Below are 26,475 nucleotides of genomic sequence, written 5' to 3'. Positions count from 1 at the left end.
TTTATTTTAAAATGCTTACACAGCACACGCATTTTATACATGTATTATGATGCCATGCTTTAAATTATATAAATATATATATATAATTAAAAAGAGCATTTGGCTATTTGTTCATATAATGATGGTTTTGCAGTAGACGTCCCCTGACCTATTTTACCTGAATACTGAGGGGGCTCCAGACATTTAAATAACTCTTGGGCTTAAACGTTTGTTATTTTGTTACATATATTAATATAAACTTATAAATTATGCACGTATGCCGTAAACTTACAATAAATACGAAAAAAGCAAGTCCCCCAGCGGCGGAACCATTCTTTGTCGTTTTCTGTTTCCGTCAGGATTATAATATTCCGCACACCCACAAGAAGCAGTGCTCTCCACACGTGAAGCGTTTGGATGCTGTGAAGTCCTCTGTTACTGTATTTATTTGTCTCATTTCCGTTCTATATTATTTGATTATGGTAGAAATAGATGAGGATCCCCAGTTGGGGCTTGATTCTGACGAAGACGATGAGGAATTATCAGACGACGAGGTGAGAGTATAGTGCATTTCACGTGTTTTGTTTAGGCAGTTTTACATTAGAACACAATTTCATGCTAGTACGAATTAACAACACAACCAGTGGTTAAGAAATAAAAAGTATACATGTGCGTAATTTAATACACATTTGTGTCATCTAATTTTCTTTGATCAGCTGCAAGAAGCTTTCGCCAAGGGTTTGCTTAAACCTGGAATGAATGTTCCTCTGATTGAGCCAAAGAAAGCCATCAACAATGTGGTGAGTTGACCAGAGCTGCTTTTACACATTAACATACATTACATATGACCAACACTTAATAACTCACATCATTTGTATGTAATACCATGTAAAATCTGACATGAAATAATAGGCACAAACATTTTAAATGGATTTGTTTACTGAATCTTTTGACAGAATATTAACAAATAAAAAAGCTTGCATGTGTTTTAGGTTTTGTATCATATTTGATACATCAGGCTTTTATGGCTCATACAGTATGATATTATGTGCTTTATAGTCTTGTCATATAGGCTACATACAATTATAATGGGAACATTATAATTGTGTGCTTGGGACTTAGCTTTTTATTGTGAGACTTTTGTTTTTGTAATCAAGCTCTCAAAAATTAAATAAAAAAATTGGATTTAGATTCATTGGTTATCGTCGGCTTTAAGTTTGAAATATAAATAATTATTGGTATTGGCCAAAATTTTCATATTGGTGCATTCCTACCGAAGTTGCATTAGTCCAGTAAATCTTAGTATTAAAATATTGCTAACAAGGCAAGTTTTTCTTGTTTACTTTATAAAAATCTTTAAATATTTCACAGCAAAAAGATGTTTACTATGACCTGAAGGTGGACATTTTTAGAATGATACTAAAATGTTCATCTATCAAATATGACATTATTGTACAGATACAGGTTTTATAGGCTTAGTATATGATTTGTTGAAAAATCTACCCCATAATCAATGTTTTTCATTCAGGAGGGTTTGAAGAAATGCCTCGCTGAGTTTAAGAGGAGCCTGCCATGGGCTGAAAGGCTTGACCTCACCAACCTCCCAGCTGTTGACCTCATAGCAAAAGCAGAGGGCAAAGCACAACAATCAGAAGGCGGTGAAGACATCAATGCAGAGGATGACTTTCAGAGGGAGATGTATTTGTAAGTGTAACTTGGTCATGTAGAACAAGGAATGCAGCTTGACTTATTTTGTGTACTTGTATATATGATGTTATACCTTATTTATGTATGTTCCCTATTTGGAAATCACATGCGTTTATGAGAGTACCACAGTTTTAATTCTTGACAGACCATTTCTTTTTTTAATGACAGATGCTGATATCTAGAAAGCTGGGGGGCTTATAGATGATATTCTTATATTCGTGATTCAATTTAATGATAGCAGCCAGCATGCATGCAAAATTTCTGAATTAACACTTATTTTATACTATTTATATTATTTGGAAACAAAATGTCTGATCAGATGCCTGTGATCATTTAGGGTCTTCTGCTGGTGTAGATTTTAAACTTAACTATTTTTTAGAGCTGCACGATTAATCGTTAAAATCACAATCTCGTTTCAAACACCCATGCGATCTCCTTCCTAAATTACAACAATTCGGCTTGGTCTATAAACCTTTGGCAAAATCACACCGGAACATTCAGATCTGCGTTGAGGCAGAGAGAGCAGTTGTCATGCGTAGGTATGAAACAGAGTCTTCAAACACACAGTATCGTTATTTATGCGTTACAGATATTCATAATGATCACAGAAGTACTGGGATAAAAGTTTATAGTTCAGATATAAACACTGATGTCTACGGAAGCAATCAAAATAGAGCAAATCACTTTTTGAAAGTAAATGACGTGAAGGCCAAGTGTGGTAACCCATACCTGGAATTTGCTTTTAACCTTTTAAGTTAGTGTACACACATTAGGAGTAGTGAGTAGTGAGTGAACACACCGCAAATCGCGGATGCCCACTCCTGAGCTTCTGCAGGATCCAATAAGGTTCATTCTCTTGCGTCAAGCAGGTTCGGTTGAGCTTTTGTTCATGTTCACAGATCAACGTATATATGTGAATAAAAGCCTTAATTAAATCTGTTCATCATATAAAGCGATCATGTTTCTTTAGTAAAAAAGAAACTAAACCGCTCAATTCATGTGGATTCGTTTTTGAACGTTTTGAAGCATCACAGTGTCAGTTGTGTAGTTGTCAATGGAGGGACAGAAAGCTCTCAGATTTCATTAAAATGTCTTCATTTGTGGTCTGAAAATTAATGAAAGTCTTTGGAACGACATGAAGGTGAATTTTTCATTTTGGGGTGAACTATCCCTATAACTGTTAACTGTTGTGTTACAGCTACAGACAGGCCCAAGCAACTGTTTTATTGGCGCTGCCAAAGCTGCATAAGTTCAAGATTCCTACCAAGCGACCAGAAGATTACTTTGCAGAGATGGCCAAGACCGATCAGCACATGCAGAAGGTAAGAGAATGAGCACAACTGTTGGTCTGTTGACTTGGCAACTCTGCTTTATAGATATGTTTTGTCCACTGCACAATGAGAATAGGAGAGCCAATAGTCTCTCAATCCCATAGGCAAGCTTTAAAAAGTCATTTGTGATTAAAGAGCCACAGTGATTTCCCCAATTGCAGCAACTTCCATTTCTATTACAAATGTTTTGTGACAATTTTGTTCTCTTGAACACATGGGATGGAAACAGCACTTTATTTGCAAATGAGCTAAATTCCAATTTTGCGCATAAGTAAAATGAGCAACTTTGCTAATTAACGCATAGCTACTGTTTCCACAAAAGTATTAAGCAACGGTTTTCAACATTGATGATAAGAAACGAGCACCAAATCATCATATTAGAATGATTTCAGGATCGTTTGACACTGAAGACTGGAGTAATGATGCTGAAAATACAGCTTTACCATCACAGGAATAAATTACATTTTAAAATGGATTCAAATAGAAAAGCGATTGTAAATTGTATTAATATTTCTGTTTTTACTGTATTTTGATCAAGTAAATGCAGCCTAGGTGAGCATCAGAGACTTTTAAAGCATTAATCATTTAAAAACATTTTAAAAATCTTACAGACCCCCGACATTGAGCAGATAATAATGGCATCAATGGACGCAAATCTTCATCCAAGACGGATGAATTAAAATTCACTGTCAGTGTCAATTCATAATCTAAATTTTCCAGGTTCTTGTTTGTTTGTTTGTAACAGGTTAGGAAAATGCTGCTTATTAAGCAAGCAGCGATGGAGAAGTCAGAAAAGGCCAAGAAGCTCAGAGAACAGAGGAAATATGGCAAAAAGGTCAGTTTTTCTCTTTAAATTATGTTTTTAGGGTTTGTTATTGGGTGCCGGACAGACATTTGTTTTAAATCTCTGGCTCTACAGGTTCAGACACAGGTGATTCAGAACAGGCAGAAACAGAAGAAAGCAATGCTGTCAGCTGTGAAGAAATATCAGAAAGGTACATTTTCATCAGAGCAACATGTTTTCACTTAATCACAGATCATTACCAAGGTTATCTGAGCAAAGTTTTATATTCCTTATACTAGTGGAGACAATTTTCACTCATTGTTTGTCTTACAGGAATGACAGATAAACTGGAATTCCTGGAAGGAGATCAAGATCCGAAACCGAAAGGGCCAGCAGCAAAAAAGCAAATAAACAAAAAAAAGTAAGCAATGACTATATTTGCTGTTTTTAGTAGTATTATAATTCAGCTGTTCAAACTGTATATTGAGGTTATTTTTCAACAGGTTATACAAAGAACTGATTTAAAGACCTCAGAGGCATTACTTTGGGTCTTCATTTTATGGCAAAATATTTAGTTAAATGCTGCTTAAATGCAACGTTTTGTAACTGTATGTGTGTGTATGTATATGTGTGTGTATGTATGGCTCCAGACTAACTTTGAAGCACTTGAAAGTGTTTGAATTTCTCTCAATGAATACTGTAAAAACATTCGACTATTTCTGCCATAATACCATGGTTACAGTTAGCGTTACTACATTAAATTCATGGTGATTGTTGGTGATATGTGGACTGGAAAGCCTTCTATATCTTTTTCGTTTATGGCACATTGTTTCTCCTGGTTCCCACATCAGCACTGTTTGATTTGAGCACTGAATTTGAATGCGCAGCTCAAATGGTGTTTGCCGTTTGATGTTTCTCATATGCTACAGAAATTGCAGCTCTTATCAGTTGGGCAACGTAGTGGTGGCAACCAGTGCGACCTCAACTAAATATAGTCAGTCTGGAGCCCTGTTATCTATTTGATATTAAATGTTTGTCCTGCTGTCTTTAGTCCTAATGCTAAGAAGAAATACAAGGATCAGAGGTTTGGCTTTGGGGGCAAGAAGAAGGGCACCAAATGGAACACCAAAGACAGCCATGATGACGTTTCAGGATTCAAGGCCAGAATGGCTCACGGGAAAGGTGGGAAAAGAGGCGGCAAAGGAGGCAAGACGAATGTAAGTGTTTTGTTTTTTTTAGGCTGAATCTGTTTATCCAGATACTTTTGAAAATGACGTTTTTGTCCACACCAGCATTTTCAAGCGTTTTCCAAACGTTTCTCATCCACACTGAAATGTCAGAAAATGCTAAAATTATCTTAGTGTAAAACATAATAAAAGTTCACCGAGAGGCCGGGGCCTGTTGCATAATCTTAGCCTCTATGTTACGACTGTCACTTAAGAACTAGTCTGAACAGCTAGCAGTTAAACAAGTTATCTCAGTAATCAGTCTTTCTTTTCCTATTCATGTTAAACCAATCTACCTTTTTATGTAACAGACTTTAAAAAATCTTGAAGACAAAAATGACCAACTTTTAAGACTAGTTTAAGCAGTTTATGCAACCGGCCAAAGACAATAAAGTTCTCATGCTGTTCTTTTGGATGATTCATTTTATTAGGAAAAATATCTCACTATTTCCTGGTGAGTCCAGGTCTCTCTCAATCACTAGCCCATGTATGGTGTAAAACACAATCGTCCTCACGTTTTGTTGCGAGTAAATTTGTCAGTCATCTTTGCAGGAATGTAATGAAGATTGTACAAAGTAACATTTATTTTTAGCAAAACAGTTCAAGTGAATAGCGCATAGCAGGCACATACTGGTATAAACATGGATATTCATTGATACAATATGTGTAACATGACTAAACATGCATTGTCGTTTTCACAGTCCACACTACGCGAACACTGCATTTTTAAATCTATCCACTTGGCAGAGCGTCTTCAGAAAGCTATGGAAGCTTGTTTCCGCCACAGAATAAAACCATTTTCGGAGCAACAAGATTATTCGGAGGTAAAAAAAAAAAAAAAAAAACTCGCAATTTATGACTTTATAACTCACAATTGTGACTATATCACGCAATTCTGACTTTATATCTCGTCAGAAGAAAAAGTCTGGATTTTGAGATAAAAAGTCGCTATTACCTTTTTTCTTTTTTCTGTGGCGGAAACGAGCTTCCATAACGCTCCTTTTTAGCAGGACAAAAACACGTCTGTGTGGGTGAAAGACCAAAACGTGTAGAAAAAGTTTTCAAATGTAGATGTAGCCTAATTACTATTGTTTCGTTTTAACATTTTTAAAGACTCCACATTTTCATCTCTTTCTTTTTCTATAGAAGCGGCCAGGGAAGGAGACGAGGAGAAAAATGAAGGCACGCAAATGAGCTGTATCTTCCCATCAGTAGCTCTCACTGAAATGGACTGTGCCATTAAAAGGACTTTTTTTAATCTCCTCTATTTCTTATTACTTCGGTGAAGTCAGGGCTCTGTTCTTTTTTCCCCTGTCAAACACCTGTGTATGTTTCAAAAGACTTCGTCACCTGAGAGGAATTGTTTCCGAAGATTTTTTTAAATGTTTGTATTTAGCAGACTAATGTTAACACCATAAATAAAACCCTTCAGAATGGTGCCACTGGAAACCATTTATGATCACCATAACATAATTCTGAAAAGTATACCATAGATTTACATTATTTTGCCCTTGTAATGTTTTTTTTTATGTAAAGAGACGAACAAACAGTGACTGTAAAACTAGTTTTACCTAGAGGTCCTGATCCAGCAAGCTGTACTCTCTTTTCGTACTGATGTTTGTATTCACAATGGGAATAAACATACTGCTTGCATTCTGTACACACATTTGAATTTGGCACTCGCTGGATCTGAGTTTCACATTCAGCAATGCTCTGTACCAGAGGAGCACATTAATATTCATGAGATTGTAATTAGTTTATCTGCTCACTGGTCCTGGTTGTAGTATTCTGACGGTGTCGTTCCTGTGCCGTCTGGGTTCAGATAAGCAAATGAAGTGAGATGTTCATCCTGGGAATCTTAATGTCTCTTTTCAAGAGTACAAACGGGATCTCTGAGATGCAGAGTGGAAAATACTGATTTAAGAGTCGAGAGCCGCTTTGGTTGAGTTTTACGAAATCAGAAAGACAGTGAATCTTCAGAATGGAACCGTTTATTCATTAAATATTTTTAAAGATTTGGGGAAAAACATCCTAAACATCATTACTTCATTATAAAGTCTAAACAACAGGACAAAATATATAAAAATATCAAGCATAACTGCTTTTAACATTCAACTTTCCAATCGAATCTATTGGAATTATAGGCGTCAAGTTCAAAAACTGCACAACAACACATGAAGACTGATACCATAATCGACTGTAGTGTAAAAACAAATGTCAAACTGTTGCCTTGGAACTGTTACTGGAACAAAGACAGCAGTGCTTTCAGCTGTATCTTCTGAAAATCATGAATACAACATGTCACTGTAATGAACTTGCGTCGTAACTGCTATTGATAATAGAAAAGGAATATGAGAAAACTATTTTTGAAAAGGATGTATTGAATGCATGTGTTATACAAATGATGTGGTATCAGTCGAAGAGAAACTGAAGGGCTCATCTTTTCAGGGTGTGTTCCTTGAGGAAAGACTTTCAACATGCACAGCATCTGGTTCCTAGTTACCACCAACTTGGCTTTCTGTATTGAGGAAGCAGAACGGACATCTGTATGAACAATATGGAAAACTAGAAGAAAGTTTTGACCTTTTTTCCCCCACTCTGGCACCAAAGAAATTCTTTTGTCATTAAAAACGACACCAGCTGAATGTATTACAACATGTAGGCTATATATTTTTAATCTGTAAAATATGTAGTGTGTATTTCTTTACAAGGTTTTGCTAGATATCATGCACTGTCATCAAAATAATCCATAATATTTTAGCTGCTGAACAGTTAAAATCACTGATTATTAGTGATATTTAAGTTTGTTGTTATACATGCAGCCAACAACTGGTCATATATTGATACTGAAAAAAATATTGGGCCACATTATGCTATTTTAAAAGTTAATTATTTAGTTTATTGGGTGTGGAATAATAGGTTAACGTGCTTTAATGCCATTCTGAACATTATTGCAGCACCTCGATTTCCAGTCTGTCTGAAACGCTCTGATTATATTCACGTTTCTACAAGGCTCCTCCTTCCGAAAAGCTCAGAGCGCTCTGATTGGCCCGCTGACCTAGTGCGTTGTGATTGGTCAAAGACCTCAGGTGTATGTTGGAAATGTAACAGCCCTTATAATGGCAGGTTTCAGAGTTTATAGCTGTTTTCAGAAGGCCAAACAAAGGGATTTTGCTTTTGCATCCAAACCTAGCGTCTCCACGACATGATGACAACAATTCAATTCACCAATTCACCTCGCCTTTGGGTGAGCATTATGCTAATATTTCACATTGACGTAGACGTTTGAGGAAGTAATATATGAACTTCGATTGAGGTGTTTTAGGCAGGTCTGTGGGACACTATGAGCTTTGTAACTGCAGATCTTATACATGCAAAGATACAGTCAGTTGGAGTGTTTTTCCTTTCCCCTAGTATTATCAGAATAATCAACAATACATAATACATGTTTTAATCTTTAATACCTGGGACACTTCCAGCTTGAGGAGGAACCTCAGATCTCCCTTGCTCTCCGTTCATGTGACACTGTGAATGCTGGGAACGTTCATCTCTCAGCCCTGGATATGGGAGGTACGGATTATACTGTGGAACATTGAGCAAACAACAACAGGACATTCAGACTTAGCATAAACAGCAGGGTTTGGTGTGAAAATCTGGAATTGACTGAAACTAACAAATGTTGATAAACATGATCTTCCTCTTGATTTACACTCTTCCCCAATGTTAGATTTATTCAGCTGTGGCCTGACGCTACAGGACTGTCGTCTGCAGATTATGGAAAATGAACTTAGTAGAAAAAGGACATCAAATAAGTTAAACTAGCTTTGGGGTTTCAAGTTTTTTCTTTTTTAAACCTCTCACATACTGTAAGTCGACTGTAGATAATGGGGAATAAGAAATAGACATAATAAGAAAAATCCATAATTTCTCTTTTTTTCTTAGAAGCGAGAGCAGCCCAAAGTATTCTTGTGACAGTGAAGCCCTTTGATCAAAAGTTTGGGTGAAGAGATTAAAAAGTTATATGTAAGTGTAATAATAAAACATATAATAATTACACTACGATTCAAAAGTTTGTGGTTGGTAATGTTTTTGAAAGAAGTCTCTTATGTTCATCAATGCTGTATTTATCTGATCAAAAATACAGTAAAACAGTACTATTGTGAAATATTACAATTTAAAATATCAGTTTTCTATTTGGATATATTTTAAAATGTAATTTATTACTGTGATGTCAAAGCTGAATTTTCAGCATCATTACTCCAGTCTTCAGTGTCACATGATCCTTCAGAAATCATTATATTATGATGATTTGCTGCTCAAGAAACAATTATTATTATTAACAATGTTGAAACCAGTTGTGCTCGTTAATATTTTTGCCATGATCGCTTTTCTCCAAGATTCTTTGATGAATGGAAAGTTTAAAAGAACATTTATTTGAAACAGAAATCTTTTTGTAACATTATTAATGTTAACTGTCACTTTTGATCCATTTAATGCCTCCTTAAGGAATAAAAGTATTCATTTCTTTAAAAAAAATCTTCCTGACCCTAAACTTTTGAATGGTAGTGTATCAAAAGACTTAAGTCACATTACAAATTTTGTGCTAACTCTCACATTGTGATTACGAACGTGATAGTTTGTAGGCATTTTCATGAGTGCCACTGCAGAACAATCCTGTGGAACATACTTGCAATTCCCGACTCTCCAGTGGATAAGACAGTGCTCCTGGTGGAAAGGGAACAAATCCAACATGTTCCCTGAAGGCTCCTGGTGCAGGTGGTCTCAGGCTCACCAGCACCGCCGGGAACATGTATCGGTCCGTGTACTGCGGGTGCATGGGAAGAGGGATTGCGAACATCTCTGCTGGATACATTTGCCCAGGGTATGCCTCTGTAATTTTGTACTCTCCAGGAAAAGGTGGTGAATCTGTGGATATATCCAGTATTATACAATTCTCGGTTATGCTTTCAAATAACTTTTAAACATTTACACACATCATTCAATGCTTAGAATATGTATTCGTTACACTGTAAAAATGTTTTGGCATGTAACAAAAAATAGCTAATTTTATGCAAATAAAAAGTTAAATGGATGAGACTATACAGCCAATAGACCGGAAGTCCCGCCTTACAGTTACAGAGTCAGCCAATCATCTTTTCTTCATAGAGACAATGCCTGTTTGTTTCTGGAATGTAGTACATATTAACTCCACTTTTAAATATATAATTAAGTCTTTTCTGACCCTACATGTGATCAAACTGAATATAAGACATTTATAATACATATTAAGGACTCGCATGAACCCTGATTAGGTTACAAACAGTCTTTTTTAAAGTAAAAATTCCTATTTATGTATTTATTTTCAATAATACTATAAAGTGTATTTGCAATGCATGAAAAGTTCATTAGATTTTGATTAATTTGATTTTTATTATATGAAATTGTACATGGAATGTAAACTATACTGATCCCTTTTTAATTATAGTATTAATGTTTCCAATAATTATTCTGGTCTATTATGTTTTATTAACAGTTACAGATTTAGAAACACGCTGTACTTAGAGTCGCTGGTTAAGTGATATACATTGGTGCAGCCTAGTGGTTAAATAGAGTGGTGCAGGTATGACATCACTGTAGGCCAAAACCAAAACGCAGAAACGAGTAGGTAGCTTGATAATTGACTAATGTCAATTGTATGCTTTTCTGAAAGTTGAATAAAAAAAATAACATAAAAAAAAAAAAAAAACAGTTAGCATTTTAGCACTTCAGGCTAGCGATAATCCGAAGCCTATGGGAAAATCCTATTGGGTTTTTGTGGAGGGAACCAGTGTGATGCGCACTGCCGGTTGGCTTACAAAGTGACGGCATACCTGCACTAGGCTATTTAAACATAAAGTTTATAGTTGAAATAAAATAAGTACTAATTAGACATTAAGGTTTTAAAGCTGCACAAACCTCCAAGAGCGCCGCTCGGTCCCGCGGGTGCCTTCAGATCACTGTAAACCGCGCCCGAGCTAACCGGACCGCGGAGGTCAGTGTACGTTTGATCACTTGTGCCTTGTCGACTAACGGGCGCATTGAGAGCACTACCCTTTCTCGCGCTGAAGTCGGTTTCTCCGCTCACTCCGTTAGTTGAACTATTATTACCCGTTTTTCTGTCAGCTAGAGCGGTCTGCTCGGGACGGTCGGTAGCCGGTGACTCGTGTCCCTGAACGGATTTAATTCGTCTTTGAGATGCCAGGATTTTCGTCCGCTCGTTGATGAGAGCACACTTCCAGCACACGCACTGCCTGAACTGACATTTTCCCGAATGGCCTTTTAACAGGACTGCGAAGCCGTGGTTACGGCATCTCGCGCACTTCGGAGTGCGCGCGGCTTTCCCTGCCGTTATTCGATCATTCGGTGCCGCTGCTGAAACATTTGCCATCGCCAAAGACACGAATATCAATATCACTGAAATATCAAATAAATGTGTCTCATTTGAATAAATTTCATTTGCAGGGGTGTGTCCTCTAAACTCTTACATTTGGCTGAAACGATTCACGTCACGTGATGCTAAGTGGCGTGAGAGAACTTTCTCATGCTCGTCTAGACTCTGCGGGATTCCCCTAAAGCCAGGTGCGACTATTCAAATACAATACTTTTGACTTGCAATTTTTACCACAAGAAGCACATTTATAACAAACTTACAGAAATTAAAGCTTTTCATATTATATTCAACAAATTGGACAATTGTGCATGTCCCACCAAACGTTTAATGAACGTTGAAAAGACGTCCCTCCAACACGTCCCGTCATGGTTGAAAAATAGTTCCAAAATGAAAGTTGAACGGACGTCTTTGACGTATCTGTGTTACATAATAGATAGGCCTATAGTTTATTTATTTATTCATATCGATTTATGCCGTCCTAACGCGACTATTTTTGGCAGGGACACGAGGTTGCCGTCGGACCAATGTTTGCTGGTGTAACCTATAATATTTAGAAATATCTGACATATAGTGGTAGTCAAAACCAAAATTGAAAAAAAAGAGTGTTTCCAAGTACAATGAAGAAGCTCAAATATAAGCTTTACCATTTTTTAAATATAGGCTAGATAGCAAACTTTTGTTCAGATGTTCTGTCAATTAGAATTCCGATATCGGAAGTGGATTTTGTTGAAATTTTTAATTGTTTGTGTTGACCACTAGTCAAGGCAGATGTTCCATAATGTGTGAAAGAAAACAAAACTGTAAACAAGGATTGATGTAGGCCTACAATATTTTACTATGGACCCCATAATCCATTTGTAGCAATTTGTAGCCTAATCGGAGTAGCACAGTCGGAAGTCACATGTAACCACGTCAGTCGGAAATAATTGGCCAAATCGGATTGAAATTTCAATCGGATTGGAAATGGTGGTAAAACATTTCCTAATCCGTTCGATAGGTCATTGATATTTTAAACAATGTTGGTTATCAGACGGTTGACGGCACCCATTGACTTCCATAGGAAAACAAATAGGCTACTATATGGAAGTCAGTGGGTGCCGTCAACTGTCTGGTTATTTTTTTGGGAAAGGGCAATCGGGCAACCCTGAATATTCAAATCATGACATCTTCATCTAATTCCTCTGTTACATCACAGCTAGAGTTTTAAAAAGGTAACCGAATCCAGTCTTTTGGTTTCAGTTTGGTTTCACTTACTCTAGTTCACACAATGCAGAATTGTTCCTCATTAATTGACAAAACATCACATGATTTATTTGAATACATGTGTATCTAGGTGTATCTTTTTTTTAAAGCATCTGCTCAAACATTTTTTAAAACTTGTTCTACATTTTCTTTCAGTGGCATTTTGTGTGTATCCCTAAAGTGGATTGGCAGCCACCTGCTGCCAGTTTACATAATCTGGGTACATGCCAGGTTCATGACAATAGGGTCTTTGCCCCTGTCCATTTTTTTTCCCCTTTGAATACTTTGTTGTGGTTGGCTACATTCACAGTTAAGCAGTCGGGGGAGGGGTTGAGTTCAGCCCCATCTTACTGCTATTAAAATGACTGATTATCCTGTCAGGGTCGCTCTGGCCTAGTTTTGACTGACAGAATTGTTCATGCTGGCACAGTGCCACAGATGCAGTATATATATTACTGTAACTCTTTTACAAGGTCACCTAACCCCATTATCCTAATAAGGGTTATAATTAATGCAATTTAAAAACTGATCATCTCATACTTTTTCTGCCTTGCTTCCTTTCTGTATATTGCTTCAGGGTGATTCGCTTTTTGAGGATATGCACATGTACCGGAGGGGTGGTGCTATGTTTCATGAGATTTTTTAGGCTAAGGGGGCGGGGCGTTTACACAACACCGTTTTCAACTAAAGACTTTTTATGCGTTTTGGGCGTTCATTTACACGACAAGCGTTTTGGAGGCCTGAAAACACAAACTACAATAACCCGAATTTTTGAAAACGGTGATGTCAATGTGCATGCGTTTTACGTGTTCGGTCTATAGGCGCGTAGTGTATCTTTACAAAGTGACATCGCCAACTACTGGCCTGGCAGCAGAATACAGCATTTAGTTGTTTCGGGATCTGTGTGAACGGGATCGTTTTGACAACACTGTTGTCAGTACACAAAACGCAAAGGAAAAACGTTCCTGTTTTTAGTACATCGTTGTCGTGTAAACGTACCCTTATTTGTCCATGCACTCAATGTCTGTTTTCAATGTATCTTTTTGGAAATTCACAGCAAAACTAGATTAAATGAAATTTAGTCACTTTAGCATCAGTCAAATTAATAAATACAATGAAATGTATTAGTCTTGCCAAAAATCTCTAGACCAACCACTCATTTTAACATTTTATATATATATATATATATAATAAAGACGTAAATGTAAATAATATTTCAAATAAATAAAAAATATTTATTTTATATAAAATATATACTGGCTGGCTAAATAAATAAATAAATAAAACTGGGGAACTTGTAAAAGATTTTAAATGATGATTAAAAAAAAAAAATCTCTACAATATTAATAATACCATGATTGTTATTGTTTTGATTCCATCATGCCTCATATTCTATCTAGTAATTAGTGTTTGATGGCACACTACCCTTCAGTGCAGTTATTCATACTCGCTTACGTTTGATGTCGTCATTGATTCAAATTGCCAGTGAATCTATTGGAGATTCAGTGAAGGAGCGACGCCATCCGGACACGCTTTTGTTTGTGGATGAACACTCCAACCCGTTTCGGAAATGTGGACAGCAATTGGGAAATTATTATTTTTTCATTTCTTACTTTCGGAATTATACTTAGCAAAAGGTTTGTTGTATTTTCTCTTTTTTTCCGGACATGAAATTATCAGCGTTTTTAATAGACTGTGTGAATGATGCTGTGTTGGTTATTTCGTGGATGCGCGAGACTAAACACTTGTTCTACGCGGGCAGCCTTACGTTTACACATTTCTATAAACACACACAACACTTGATTAAAAATCTAGTTTGCACGAGTAAAATATTAAAGGTTGATGATGTGGCAGCATGGATTTATTGTTTTATATTCATACCCATCCTAACAGAAACAAATAGGAATGAAAGAAAGAAAGGTTTGAGTGTGTGTGTTTTTTTTTCGTTTTCTTTGTCATGGCTTCATTGAAGTGCGCGTGTAGTAACATAATTGCTGGTCACATTGTGTTTGGATTTGCTCGGTTCAGGAATGTGTTATTGTGCAGTAGTAGATATATTGCTCTCCTTTCATGTAATGGTTGCAGGTTATATTGGTTTGAGTAGGCTAGAAGAGGAAATGCACGACTGTAATTCTCTTCACTGTCGTTCTCAGGTACCGAAACTGGCACTGAGACGGAGTGCGAGGATGGACAGTTTCAGTGTAACAACATGAGATGTATTCCCACCATATGGAGATGCGATGATGATGATGACTGCTCTGACAACAGCGATGAGGAGAACTGCCGTGAGTAGCGTTTACTCTCACTGACACATGTGTGTGTGTGTGAGAACAGCAGCCGTGCATAACGAGATGTCAAAATCAGCCCTCCCACCAAAGCATTACTTCTTTGTTTGAGTGACTTTTGAGCTTTTCAAATAATAACTGATTAGCATCAAAAGCTATAATCAATTATTTCAAACGCCTTTTGAAATTATTTTCACGTTTGCGAATTGGAGTAATAGGGGATTGTAGTTGTCACACTCTTCACTCCAGTTATTCTTCACAGAATATTTGTTAAATGTCGATTCTTGTAAATGTAGAGACATGTATACAATATACACCACTTTTCAAATGTTTGGGGTCAGTAAGATTCTTTAATGTTTTTGAAATAAGTCACCAAGGCTGTATTTTTGATAAATATAATACATTAAAACAATAATATTGTGAAATATCATCACAATTTAAAATAACTGATTTCTAATAGAATAAATTTTTTAAAAATCTAATTTATTCCTGTGGTGGAAAAGCTGTGATTTCAGCATCATTACTCCAGTCTTCAGTGTCACATGATGCCCAAGCAAACAAACATTTCTTATTATCAATGTTGGAATCAGACAATTGTGCTGCTTAATATGGAAACTGATACTTTTTTAAGGATCCTTTAATGAATAGAAAGTTCCAAAGAACAGCATTAATTTGAAATAGAAAACCTTTGTAACATTATACATGTCTTTACTGTGACTTTAGATCAATTTAATGCTTCCTTACTGGGAAAAAAAAGTGTTAATTTCTTTAAAAAATATATTACTGACCACAAACTTTTGAACAGTAGTGTATATATAGCAATACCATTACCCGTATGCATGTTCAAATACCAATATCACACACTTTATTTCATAGGTATTTCATTAATGCAGAGTAACTGTAACTGAACACCTCGGTTGAGGTTCCAAGCGAGCCGATACTAAAATGTGACGTGTAAACACTGCAGATCACTGATTGGTCAGAGAGAATCGTCACTACCAGCGTCACAACTATAACTGTCAGTCTATAATCCCACCCACTTTGAAGCGATACTACAGTGGAAAAGCAAACAGATCCAAAGTAAAGCTAGGCGAGTCGAGTCATATGACGCAGTGGAAGAGCACCTAAAGTGTACCCCCATTTTAAACTTATTGCATCTGATTTGACTGTTTTTGGAGCATAAACTATGCAAACAAAAACGGTGGAATTCATCCAGCAAGGCATTTCATGCATCATTCTTTCATTAGGTGGTTAATTGCAGTACAAGAACAATCCATGCATATGTGCTCTGTACAGCAACTTTTTAGCCTTTTTTATCAAGTGCGTCTTGCCTCATTGCATCGGGTTATTTCTAGTGGCTCTAAGCTGAAGACAGGCCAAAAGGAGTGCTGGTTTTCTTAAGCAGTTTATGTGTCACCGCATCATGCGCCTGTTGAGTTTACTGTTTTGACTGCTCCTTCAATTGCTCTCAACAAAGGGCAGTCATGCAGTCTGAAGTTATTGTATCCAAGCAATGCAACACGTCCATGTGGGATCCTATCTGTCATAACAGGAAATGGTTTTTTTTCTCCACTTTATTCAATAACCTGTATTACAATATTAGGTGATATATTTATTATTTTATTTATATTTATTTTATAGAACAGAGTGAAAATGAAGCTATTTAAAAGCCTGCTTGAATTTCTGGCATTACATCCAGATAAATAGATTCCTGATCTATAATTCTACACCTTGTTCCAACAACTATTGGCACAGACAGAGCTGACCTCCGCCCTAACGGATTCCCCTGATGCTCCTCCGTCCTTCCCCCCCCCCCTCCCCCCGTGCCCCTTTTATCCTCCCCCTTACACCACCATCCCAACCCCCATGTCAAATCCAACAGATACATCCTCACACTGTCTATACATCCGCCTCTAATGCATGACAAGGCCATGCGTATGCGTAGAATCGTGTGCTGTGTTCCTGATTAAAATGATTCGTGACCTGCCCTCTCCATAGTGCAGATGCAGTTGTTTGATCATGTGTCATGAAGATGAGTCATATTTGTCAGGCTTATTGAGTGCTGAACTGTATTTCTGCAGTATGAAATTATTAATATGAAACTAAGAGCGTAAATAGCGTCAGAAGTGATAATTGTGATAAGCAGCACATTTGGTATAGAAGCGGCTTTGCTTTAGGACCTTTACTTTGCGTATCATCGAGTGTACACAAAATAAACAAAAATGTCTTAGTCAAAAATCCAACATAGAAATGTATTATTATTACATTTGGCCCATTTTTGGGTCCCGAAGCACCATATGGTAGAGTACAGTAATAGTGATTTCTGCAGCTTGCTCAGTTTTTTAGTCAGAATATTATATATATATATATATATATATATATATATATATATATATATATATATATATATAAATTCTGTCATGAAACTCTAGATGGTGCAGGCTTCTTTTCTTAATCTGCTTACAATCACATCATTCTCTATTGGGCACAGCTGATTGGTTCCTGCTGTATCAGTAGCCAATGAGTTGCTCAACCTTCAAATACTTAGTTAGCATTAGAAACTAGGGATGTCCCGATCAGGTTTTTTTGCCCTCGAGTCCGAGTCCGAGTCATTTGATTTTGAGTATCTACCGATACCGAGTCCCGATCCGATACTTCTATAATACATAAAAAAAGAATAAAGAAGAGCAAAAAACAGATCCAGGATGTTCCTTATTTTTTATTTAATTCACCTTAATTTAACATTCAACAACTCTGTTAACAAACAGAGCACTTGAGGTAGCTTGAACAATCAAGTAATAAATAACATAAATTCTTCACTTTTGGACTTAGTGCAACAGTAAATATAAAAAAAAGTCTAATATATAAACAAATAGCACCTCAACTTAAAATACCCAGCAGGCATGTAAACAAATAAAAAAATAAAGTGCCACAGTGTTTGCAAAGCCAGTAATGTGCTTTTAGGAGCTGCACTCGCCGGTTTCACACTGCACGCGTTAGCAGAGCGTGCAGCGCATATTTTTTTCGGCGCCCATGTTAACAGATTAGAGCATTCACCGCACGCAGAGGCGGCGCGGCAGCGCGTAGCAGGAGCAGAAGCAGCAGTGCCGCGATCGTTTCGGCGCAGAGTCTATTTTTGCTGCGCCGCTTACGCTGAATTAAAGTGATATGCATTGATCATGGCCAAAATACACGGCAGTTTTATCCAAAAAGTGCATTGATGATATCTATTGTGTTTTAAACAGTCGATCAAATGACCAACATCAATTTAAAAAGAAAACAAATGTCCAAAAACAAACTTGTTGCCAGAACAATAAAAACAAAGATGAACCAAAAGTTATATTTATGAAATTATTAATAAAATAAGCTTCTTGACAAGTATTTTCTCTTAAATGTATTTGAAAACGAAATAAAGCAATGCCAACTTATCCATTATAGAGTAGGCTACTCTGTCTGTACACAACCCGCGGTTCAGCCGCGCGTGACAAACGCTGCCAGTGTGAAAGCAAAACGCGCGTGTCCTGCTCCTGCTCACCATACGCACTGCTCCTGCGCTGCTTACGCTCTGCTAACGCGTGCAGTGTGAAACCGGCGTAACTCTGTGCCACCGCATAACTATAGATGTGTTAAATAATAATGAGAATATATATACATATATATCCGAGTCCTGATCGGGAGGTAACGTCCGATTCCGATCGAGTCTGAAACCACGTGATCGGGCCCGATTTCCGATCATGTGATCGGATCGGGACATCCCTATTAGAAACGTCTCGGTTACCAATGTAACCCTCGTTCCCTGAAGGAGGGAACAGAGACTTAGTCGATCGTATACCGACTATATGGGCTCACTAGGCGTTATCCCATACAGTCGGTATACGATCGACTAAGTCTAACGTTACCCGACTGAAAGGGAACCTTTTATCTTCCCCAGCTCCACCTGTATAGATCTGTTACGGATAATTCATGTATGCTAATTTGTACAGCAGCCGCAGCATGTCTTACTTGCTCACAGCAGCAGCGTAGCAGATCTATTCTGCCAAGACCAAACATATCAGTCACGTTGTCATATCCATTACCATGCCAAACACTCCGAGAGTTGTCATTACAGCAATATGTATATACACTACTGTTAAAACTTTGGGGTCAGTACGATTTTTTGTTTAAGGAAGTTAATACTTTTATTCAGAGGGATGCATTAAACTGATCAAAAGCGACAGTAAAGACATTTATAATGTTACTTACAAGCGATTTTTATTTCAAATAAATGCTGTTCTTTTGAACTTGCAGCAGCCATTTTCAAATGTGTGTGATAATAAGAAATGTTTCTGCTGAAAATTCAGCCTGGCCATCACAGTAATAACTTATTTATTTTTATTTATTAAAATAGAAAACAGTTATTTTAAATTGTAAGAATATTTCACAATTTTACAGTTTTTTTTTCTTTTTGGAAGATGATAATATAATGCATACTTGGCAAGCAGCGAGAATGACCCATAGTTGTTTATCATACAAAAACATTGTAATTTATCACTATTACTAGTTTTGGCACGTTTTTGGTTCCTGAAGCACCATACGGTAGACTATAGTAATTTCTTCAGTAATATACTTGCTCAAGTTTTTTCTTATCAGATTTTTTGCCGATATGACTGGACACATGGCCATTTGATCCTGATCCTGATCCAAATTTCAACACCTTGTTCCACTAAAAACTGGCACAGAAACAAAGTGTTGAGCTGTGCCAATATTGTTGATCCAACATATTCACCTCTTTTTATTTAATTCCCTCAAAATTTTCTCCCATATTTTCCTCCTTTTAGTTTCCTCCTTTTATCATCCAAGGGGAAGGAAACCAGCCAGAATTATTCATAAAACAATACATTTTCACACCATACGTGTTGCGTATACGGAAATGAGCATTCTCTTTTGGTCAAGAGCAAAGTGTTTTAATGTATTTTAAAGCTGTGCCAATTTTGGGAGGTGATTTTGTATGAACAATAACGACAGAGGAGGCAGGAAGGCTGCCTTCGTCTCAGACTCAGTGGCAATCATACTGTGAACGTTCATATGCGTTTCTGTGTTTCATGCTGCGTCAGAAAAACAGCATTTCCAAACGATCCTGAATGTGAAATTTAACGGCACTGATTGGCTGTTTCAAACAGGTTCACAGGAATCAATGCTTACAAAGAAGTCCAGTGATACACTGTAACTAATAGCGTATGGCAGGTGATACTGAAATACAGCCCTTTTACTATCACTATAGCACCGCAACCCCACACGCCCTCAGCACAGCTGTAGCCCCCATCTGTGGGCACCTCAAGAGGCTTTTCCCTCCATCTACCGAAACCCAGCCCCAAAAAAACGTTTGTATTTGGCTTGAGTGCGAGCCCTGTTTGTGTGCAGACTCCCACTCATGTAGGGACCAGCAGAATAAAAGAGCAAAACCAGAGGAGAGTAAGACGTAAGATTTGATGTTTTGAAGAGAATGAAAGGGAATAAGAAAACAGGAGTTATTCAAAACAGAGCGGACTGAGAAATAAGAGAATTTTATTTAAAAGAAAGCGTCTCTGAAGGATTTCTGTAGAAGATTGCGAAGAGCAAAGATCCTAATAATGATAAAAGGCTCATGGGATGTCTGCATTCTTATTACAGAGTTAGGAGACGTTCCCCATCATTTTAACTTTACTGAAAAGGCAATTACCAAGTTCCAACCCTTTCGCCTTCTGAGCATCTGAGAAATTAAACCATATGATTATATTATATATAGCTTAGACTTTTTATGTTTTTTGCTTAAAGACCACATATAATTATAGTGAAGGTTCTGCACTTGTAACAGTTATATAATTTAATATACATATCCATTTTCCACCCTCATGCTCTCATTATAATTAGCATTTAGAACATGAAATCACAATTTACACTTTCTTAATGCATGTTCCTGGTTTATTGTGCACAACGTGGTGCACATTATTTTAAAAAAGTCTACTATTAGGAGCCTTAAGATGTTTAATGTTGCGGCATTATTTTTAGGACAATTTATTTTACCCTCAAATTCCCATTAATGTAATGCAAAACACATTGTCTCTGATTATCCTGCTTCAGTTGAAACACGTACCTGTATTATGTTGACTTCAAACAGCCTGCTTTTTGCTGTACCTTTAAGATTTTCTATATGTATATGCTCCTGTTATTGGCTAATATTAGCATACAGACAGTTCGCATTGTTGATCATCTGAATGGGCCAAATCTGTAAATATAGGGGGTTTTGTGTTATTTGCTCATGGCTGTGATAGAATCATGATGGTTTGTGAATGATCAGGTTTTTTTCAGGCAGTTCACCCAAAATTTAAATTCTGTTGTTTATTTATCTTCAAGTTGTTCCAAAATTGAATGACTTTCTTCTGTGGAACACAAAAGAAGATATTTTGAGAAATGTCGCAGTGTTTTTTGTCTATGCAATATGCTAGTAGGGGCTTTCGCACCGGAGGAACCTTTTCATGGTTCCTAGAACTATTGGCGGAAGTACCCGGATGTCGGCGTGTTCGCACCGCAGGAACTAGGAACGATTTTAGTTCTAGGAACTCCTTTTGGAGGAACTAATTTAGCTCCTACTTCAGAGTCGGGTCTAAACCAGCACTATAGGAACTATCCGTGACGTTAGTGTTCGCTGATTGGCCGAACACACGCAAAACACCGGCACCCGCCATTTTAAAAAAAGCTGTGTAAACACAGATTATAGCCTATATTTACTCCAGAAACTAACTCTACGAACATGGAAAACAGTGATAGATGGGCCTCTTGACCTTTACACTGAGGAAAAAATCCAACGCAACTTTGAGTGGACCAAGCGAAACATGATTATGTATTTCTGCTCAGCTAGCAACTGGACATTAACCACACGACATACGCTAATAACTTTTCATTACTGTCTACTTTCTATGTATAACAGTTCTATCTAATAACGCATTAGACAGGACTGTTAGACAGATTGTAAACTAATGAACACGGAATGCGAGCACTGTGTGCTCAGGCTCTGGCTGGTGTTCTCAGCACCGTCAAAATAAAGGTCTGCCGTGCTGTCAAAATGAAAGTCACAACAACAAGCTTGCGTCACTTTAGAGTTCCTACTGGCGGTGCGAATGCAACCAGGAAAACGTTCCTAGGAGAACCATTAGTTCTTGGGGAACCACCCTGGTGTTCCTAGAACTACCGTTGCGAAACTACCGGTTTGGCTATCAACATTCTTCAAAATATCTTTTTTTGTGTTCTGCAGAAGAAAGAAAGTCATAAGGGTGACATCAAGGTGAACAAACAATGACAACATTTTCATTTTTGGGTGAACTATCACTTTAAACTTCCATAAATAGTCTTAGTAGACTGAGGCTCTGCTTTTTGAACTTTAGTTTCAAAGCATTGTCTTTTAAATGAGAAAGGAAAATCCATGATATGTCCTTTACCCAAGTTTGAGAGACACGGACGTTAGGCCTCTGTGGGGTTAGTGTCTTGAGCTAACCAAGTCTCCTTATCCCTACGGCAGATTATCCGTCTGAGAGGTGTCTTCTCTCTTCTGTCTTCCCCTCCTGTGTCATCTGGGTTCATAAGCCAGCGCCCCGATGTTGCTATTAGGAACTCAGTGGTTCAAATCCACACATTATCTGTGATTAGTCAGGGTGATGCTGCGGGAAGATTAGTGGATGCTGAGCAGGAGAGCTTAACGTTGACATCAAGGAATAGCATGGAATCAGCTCATACCAATTTACCCAATGCATACAAACCAGGCTCTTTGGAAAAACGTGCCTGTGGCGACATTTCTGCTCAATGAAATTACGTTGCCTCATGCAAACCTCTGCTAAAAGAAACTGATGAACGTGAATCTGGCAATGTTTGATTATTTATGTTGGTTGTTGTTGCATGTACGGCAGAAAAGTTAATGCTCTATCGCGTTTGCAAATAACACCTACACTGAACCCAGAAGATACCCGATAGTGTTAACAAAAGTAAATGTGAGATAAAAACGCATTTGCTGATGCAATCATGCCATTTTAGTTTGCTCTTTTTACCGTGGCACCACAAGTGCAATTCTGTACCAGCTGAGCTACTGAGCAAGTTGACCGCATTAGAAAAGCCGTATATAAGGAGCTGGTTATGTGACGCAAACATCAAAATGTATTAGTCTACAAATCATCCGCTATTGTAAAAGTATTCTGAGGTTATAACATAGTATTATTCAAGAACCCGCGCAAAAATATGTCTTAATTAATTGATAATCTACCTCTGGAATCATAATTTTGTGTGAAAAGAAATAAAAGTTGTGGTGTTTTACTGCCTCTAGTGTTCCTTTCACCTGGAAACTGCAGCGGTTTGTATGTACTGTATTGGTACGTCTGTGGAGTTTTGCAAAAGTGTAGGTAGAGGCACGTTTTTCCAATGAGCCTATGTTGGATGCACAACACATATCTATTCACGTAACTGAAAAACTCTGATATTGTTTGAGGGCAAAGTGGAGATGCATGTGTCGGCATTTTTATTCTAGTTTCCCATATGTTAGTCAAATAGTCTTTCTTAAAGGTCATCATTTACTCGCCCTCAAGTTGTTTCAAACCTGTATGAGTTTCTTTCTTCTGCTGAACACAAAAGAAGAATGTCGTTAACCAAACAATTGATGGACCCCATTAACTTCCATAGTATTTTTTTCCTACTATGGAAGTCAGTGGGGTCCATCAACTGTCTGGTTACCAACATTCTTCAGAATATCTTCCTTTGTGTTCAGCAGAAGAAAGAAACTCATACAGGTTTGAAACAACTTGAGAGTGAGTAAATGATGACAGAATTTCCTTTAAGTAACACTCTCCTTGAACGACACCACTGGATAAAGTTTCTAGGTGTGGTAGCGGCGAGATACAAGTCAAAGTTCACCTTAAAACCTGTCAATCACGCTATGTCTGGCTCATTACCCTGCAATTGTGATAATGCTCGCCTATCATGTTCACAAAGGTTCCACAAATCTGGGTCAGACTGTTGAAATGGACAGAATAATTGCAAAGTAAACTGCTCATCCACTCATATATCATCATCACTTTCGGTCACATGAAAATGAATCAAAATGATCTTGAAATAATGATCTGTGAGAGAGCTGGCTTTTAGAGTATTTCATTCAGCTCTGTTAAATGAAAGCTGCACCTCTGTGCCCGTGACCATGGTTGTGTTTACAGAGGCGTTATTGACTAATGGGCCAAAAATAAGGGGACTATTAAAAATAACAGATACAGATACAGTACATTCAATGCATTTAGGCATGTAGACATGGTCATGGTCTGCTTAGAGCAACGTAAATGGAAAACTAACATCATATGGAAATTAACATGAATTTACATTGAACTAAAAATAAGTAAAAACACACACACACACACACACACATACACACAGTGGGGACCACCACACGCCCCTGCTTGAATGCCCACTAAGTCGCTTTGGATTATAGTGTCTGCCAAATGCATAAATGTAAATGATGCTGTTTATGCTGATGGAGCAAAGGGATGCTGTTTATGCTGTAGGAGAAAATCTTTCAGACAGTAGGCGTCTGTTTACATTTAGGATTTTAGTCTTGTGAGAGACCATTTAATTCAAATGTATGTAATCTTTTCTATAAATCAACTTATAGTTATTGGTGCAAAAACAAAAAAATACACAATGGATTTTGTGTGTCTGGCGACTGGTTCTACGGTCAGGTCCACATGATGTGTTTGAGGGTGAATGTCATTAAAACACGTGTGATAATCCATCACTTAAAATGTAAGAGAAATAAAAGTTAGAATGAAACCTATTTTTAGGACCTTCAAGATTTTTTACACTGTGACATTACTGTCTTTACAGTTAGGCAATTTAAATTCCCAAATTCTCATTACTGTACTGCATCTGGATATTTTATTTGTATTTTTTGTAATTTTCATTATTCTTAATGATGTTTCGTATTATTATGAAGTACTTTTTCTACTGTATTACAGTAAAATAACTAATACAATATTTTTTAAATTAAATCAGCATAAATCTAAGGCACTACAAAATATTAACATGATATCTAAACATGTGTCTTTTTTTCCTCAATAAGAATTCTATTTTTTTACATTACAATAATGAGAATTTGAGAGGGAAATGTGCTTCATTGTATTGAAAATAAAGTAACTGTCACCATCACGATCTTCGTCACTGTCATTGCCATCTTCACTGTCACTGTCATTGTCTTCTTCATTGTCATCTGTTAGTCTCCGTTTGCAGTACATTTCCCAGCATCCTCCTTGGCCCACACCTGCCAGTCATCATCGTCATCATCAATCATTGTCTTCAGCTGTTGTCATCATTGTTCATCTGTGTATTTAAGTTCCCTTCATGTCCTGTGTTATTGTCGGTTATTGTTTGTGTTGGATCACACTGTGTTAACTTGTTGTTTAGAATAAATCATCTTGTTATTTTTTTGTATCCATTGCCTCCATCGTCCTTTTTGAGAACCACAGCGTGACAGTAACACTGCAAAAATTAGGCTTTATTTTTTCTTTCAACAAAATATTGTTTATTTATTTTGATATTGGTTTGAAATATGCTTTGATTTTGTGAAAGTAAAGGAATTTCTTTGAGATGGAGTGTGTTTTGAGGTAAATCAGGTTATGATTATAGCTTTTGTGCCGTTTTGCCGCTCACATGTAATTGCAAAGAATTTGCAGTGATTATTCTCTGATCCATGTTATTAGCTTTTGCCATTCAAAATCAATAAAACTAAGAGCTTCATAACGCACAGATCAGTGTAGCTATGCTGAACGGTTGTGTTTTTAGCACCACTGACTAGGCCTACCATCTGTGTTATTTCTCCGATTTTATTAAAAAATGGAAATTTAGCTCAAAATAGCATTATTATCTTCTGACATTGATTGTCCCTCTTGAAATCCATTGTTTCGTTACTGATATGAATTGAAATGAAACGATAGAGATTAAACTGCCGAAAGAGAGAATGTAATATCTCAGTGATGACAGAATTTTTCAATTCGTTTGAGATAAAGAAAATTAGAAGTGTTCTCCACAACAGAGCAGACATCAAAGACTGACTACTGCAGTCTTTTATCTGATGGCTCAGTCTGTCCATTCAGTATTTGTTAACTGTTGCGCTTAACAGGAATCTATAATATTGTTCTGCTTAAATGCTTTTTCTGTCACATTATTGAAGAGCTGCAGCAGGTTTCTGGCTACGAATTAATACACGCCTCTTATTGACATTTTTGCTTTTGGTGTAGAAAGGTAAATTGCTTCTCACTGAAAACGTACATGTCCCATCGGGACTATTTAGAAAAGAGTTTTATCATTGTAATGCCTTCTCTGATTTTTGTGTGGCACAGCAGCACACTGGAAAGCAATCTAACTACTTATTGTCTCTTTATTTTCACAATATTGACTTATTGTGCATTATGCTAATGAGGGTCTGCCGGAAAACTACATTGCTTTGCAC

At 37.1% G+C, this 26,475-nt stretch overlaps 3 protein-coding genes across 5 annotated transcripts in view; 2 read left to right on the top strand and 1 right to left on the bottom strand.

Annotated features, from left to right (window-relative positions):
- Positions 1-342: 342 nt before the first annotated feature.
- ebna1bp2 (EBNA1 binding protein 2) lies at positions 343-6,680 on the top strand. The gene is made up of 9 exons (XM_084119480.1): positions 343-533; positions 696-779; positions 1,508-1,683; positions 2,885-3,008; positions 3,763-3,852; positions 3,937-4,012; positions 4,135-4,222; positions 4,853-5,018; positions 6,174-6,680. The coding sequence occupies exons 1-9, from the start codon at positions 459-461 to the stop codon at positions 6,219-6,221; spliced, it is 927 nt and encodes a 308-aa protein (XP_083975606.1). The 5' UTR covers positions 343-458; the 3' UTR covers positions 6,222-6,680.
- Positions 6,681-7,002: 322 nt separating this feature from the next.
- LOC311086549 (uncharacterized protein) overlaps positions 7,003-26,475 on the bottom strand; it is a 29,339-nt gene continuing 9,866 nt past the window's right edge. The window contains exons 2-4 of one of the 2 annotated variants that reach the window (XM_084119482.1): positions 9,715-9,953; positions 8,492-8,609; positions 7,003-7,545 (exon numbers count right to left, since the gene is read on the bottom strand). In XM_084119482.1, the coding sequence (XP_083975608.1) occupies positions 7,523-7,545; positions 8,492-8,609; positions 9,715-9,900 (327 nt within the window). In that variant the 5' untranslated portion in view covers positions 9,901-9,953 and the 3' untranslated portion in view covers positions 7,003-7,522. The remainder of the gene's footprint in view (positions 7,546-8,491; positions 8,610-9,714; positions 9,954-26,475) is intronic. The other variant, XM_084119481.1, reaches the window with a different exon arrangement.
- Positions 14,197-26,475, top strand: part of LOC311086547 (low-density lipoprotein receptor-related protein 8-like) — a 79,160-nt gene continuing 66,881 nt past the window's right edge. The window contains exons 1-2 of one of the 2 annotated variants that reach the window (XM_084119478.1): positions 14,197-14,336; positions 14,853-14,984. In XM_084119478.1, coding sequence (XP_083975604.1) covers positions 14,270-14,336; positions 14,853-14,984 — 199 coding nt within the window. In that variant the 5' untranslated portion in view covers positions 14,197-14,269. The remainder of the gene's footprint in view (positions 14,337-14,852; positions 14,985-26,475) is intronic. The other variant, XM_084119479.1, reaches the window with a different exon arrangement.

Source organism: Abramis brama, assembly GCF_963993115.1.
Source record: "Abramis brama genome assembly, chromosome: 7".
Lineage (NCBI taxonomy): Eukaryota > Metazoa > Chordata > Actinopteri > Cypriniformes > Leuciscidae > Abramis > Abramis brama.
The sequence above is the reverse complement of the archived record's forward strand: the minus strand, read 5'-3'. Positions and strand labels throughout refer to the sequence as shown.

Excerpts from the sequence above, each read along its gene's own strand:
- ebna1bp2 (XM_084119480.1), top strand. The coding sequence starts at position 459 with ATGGTAGAAATAGATGAGGATCCCCAGTTGGGGCTTGATTCTGACGAA. Across the intron at positions 4,013-4,134 it reads TGTGAAGAAATATCAGAAAG|GAATGACAGATAAACTGGAA; the intron begins GTACATTTTCAT and ends TTTGTCTTACAG. Across the intron at positions 5,019-6,173 it reads GCAAAGGAGGCAAGACGAAT|AAGCGGCCAGGGAAGGAGAC; the intron begins GTAAGTGTTTTG and ends CTTTTTCTATAG.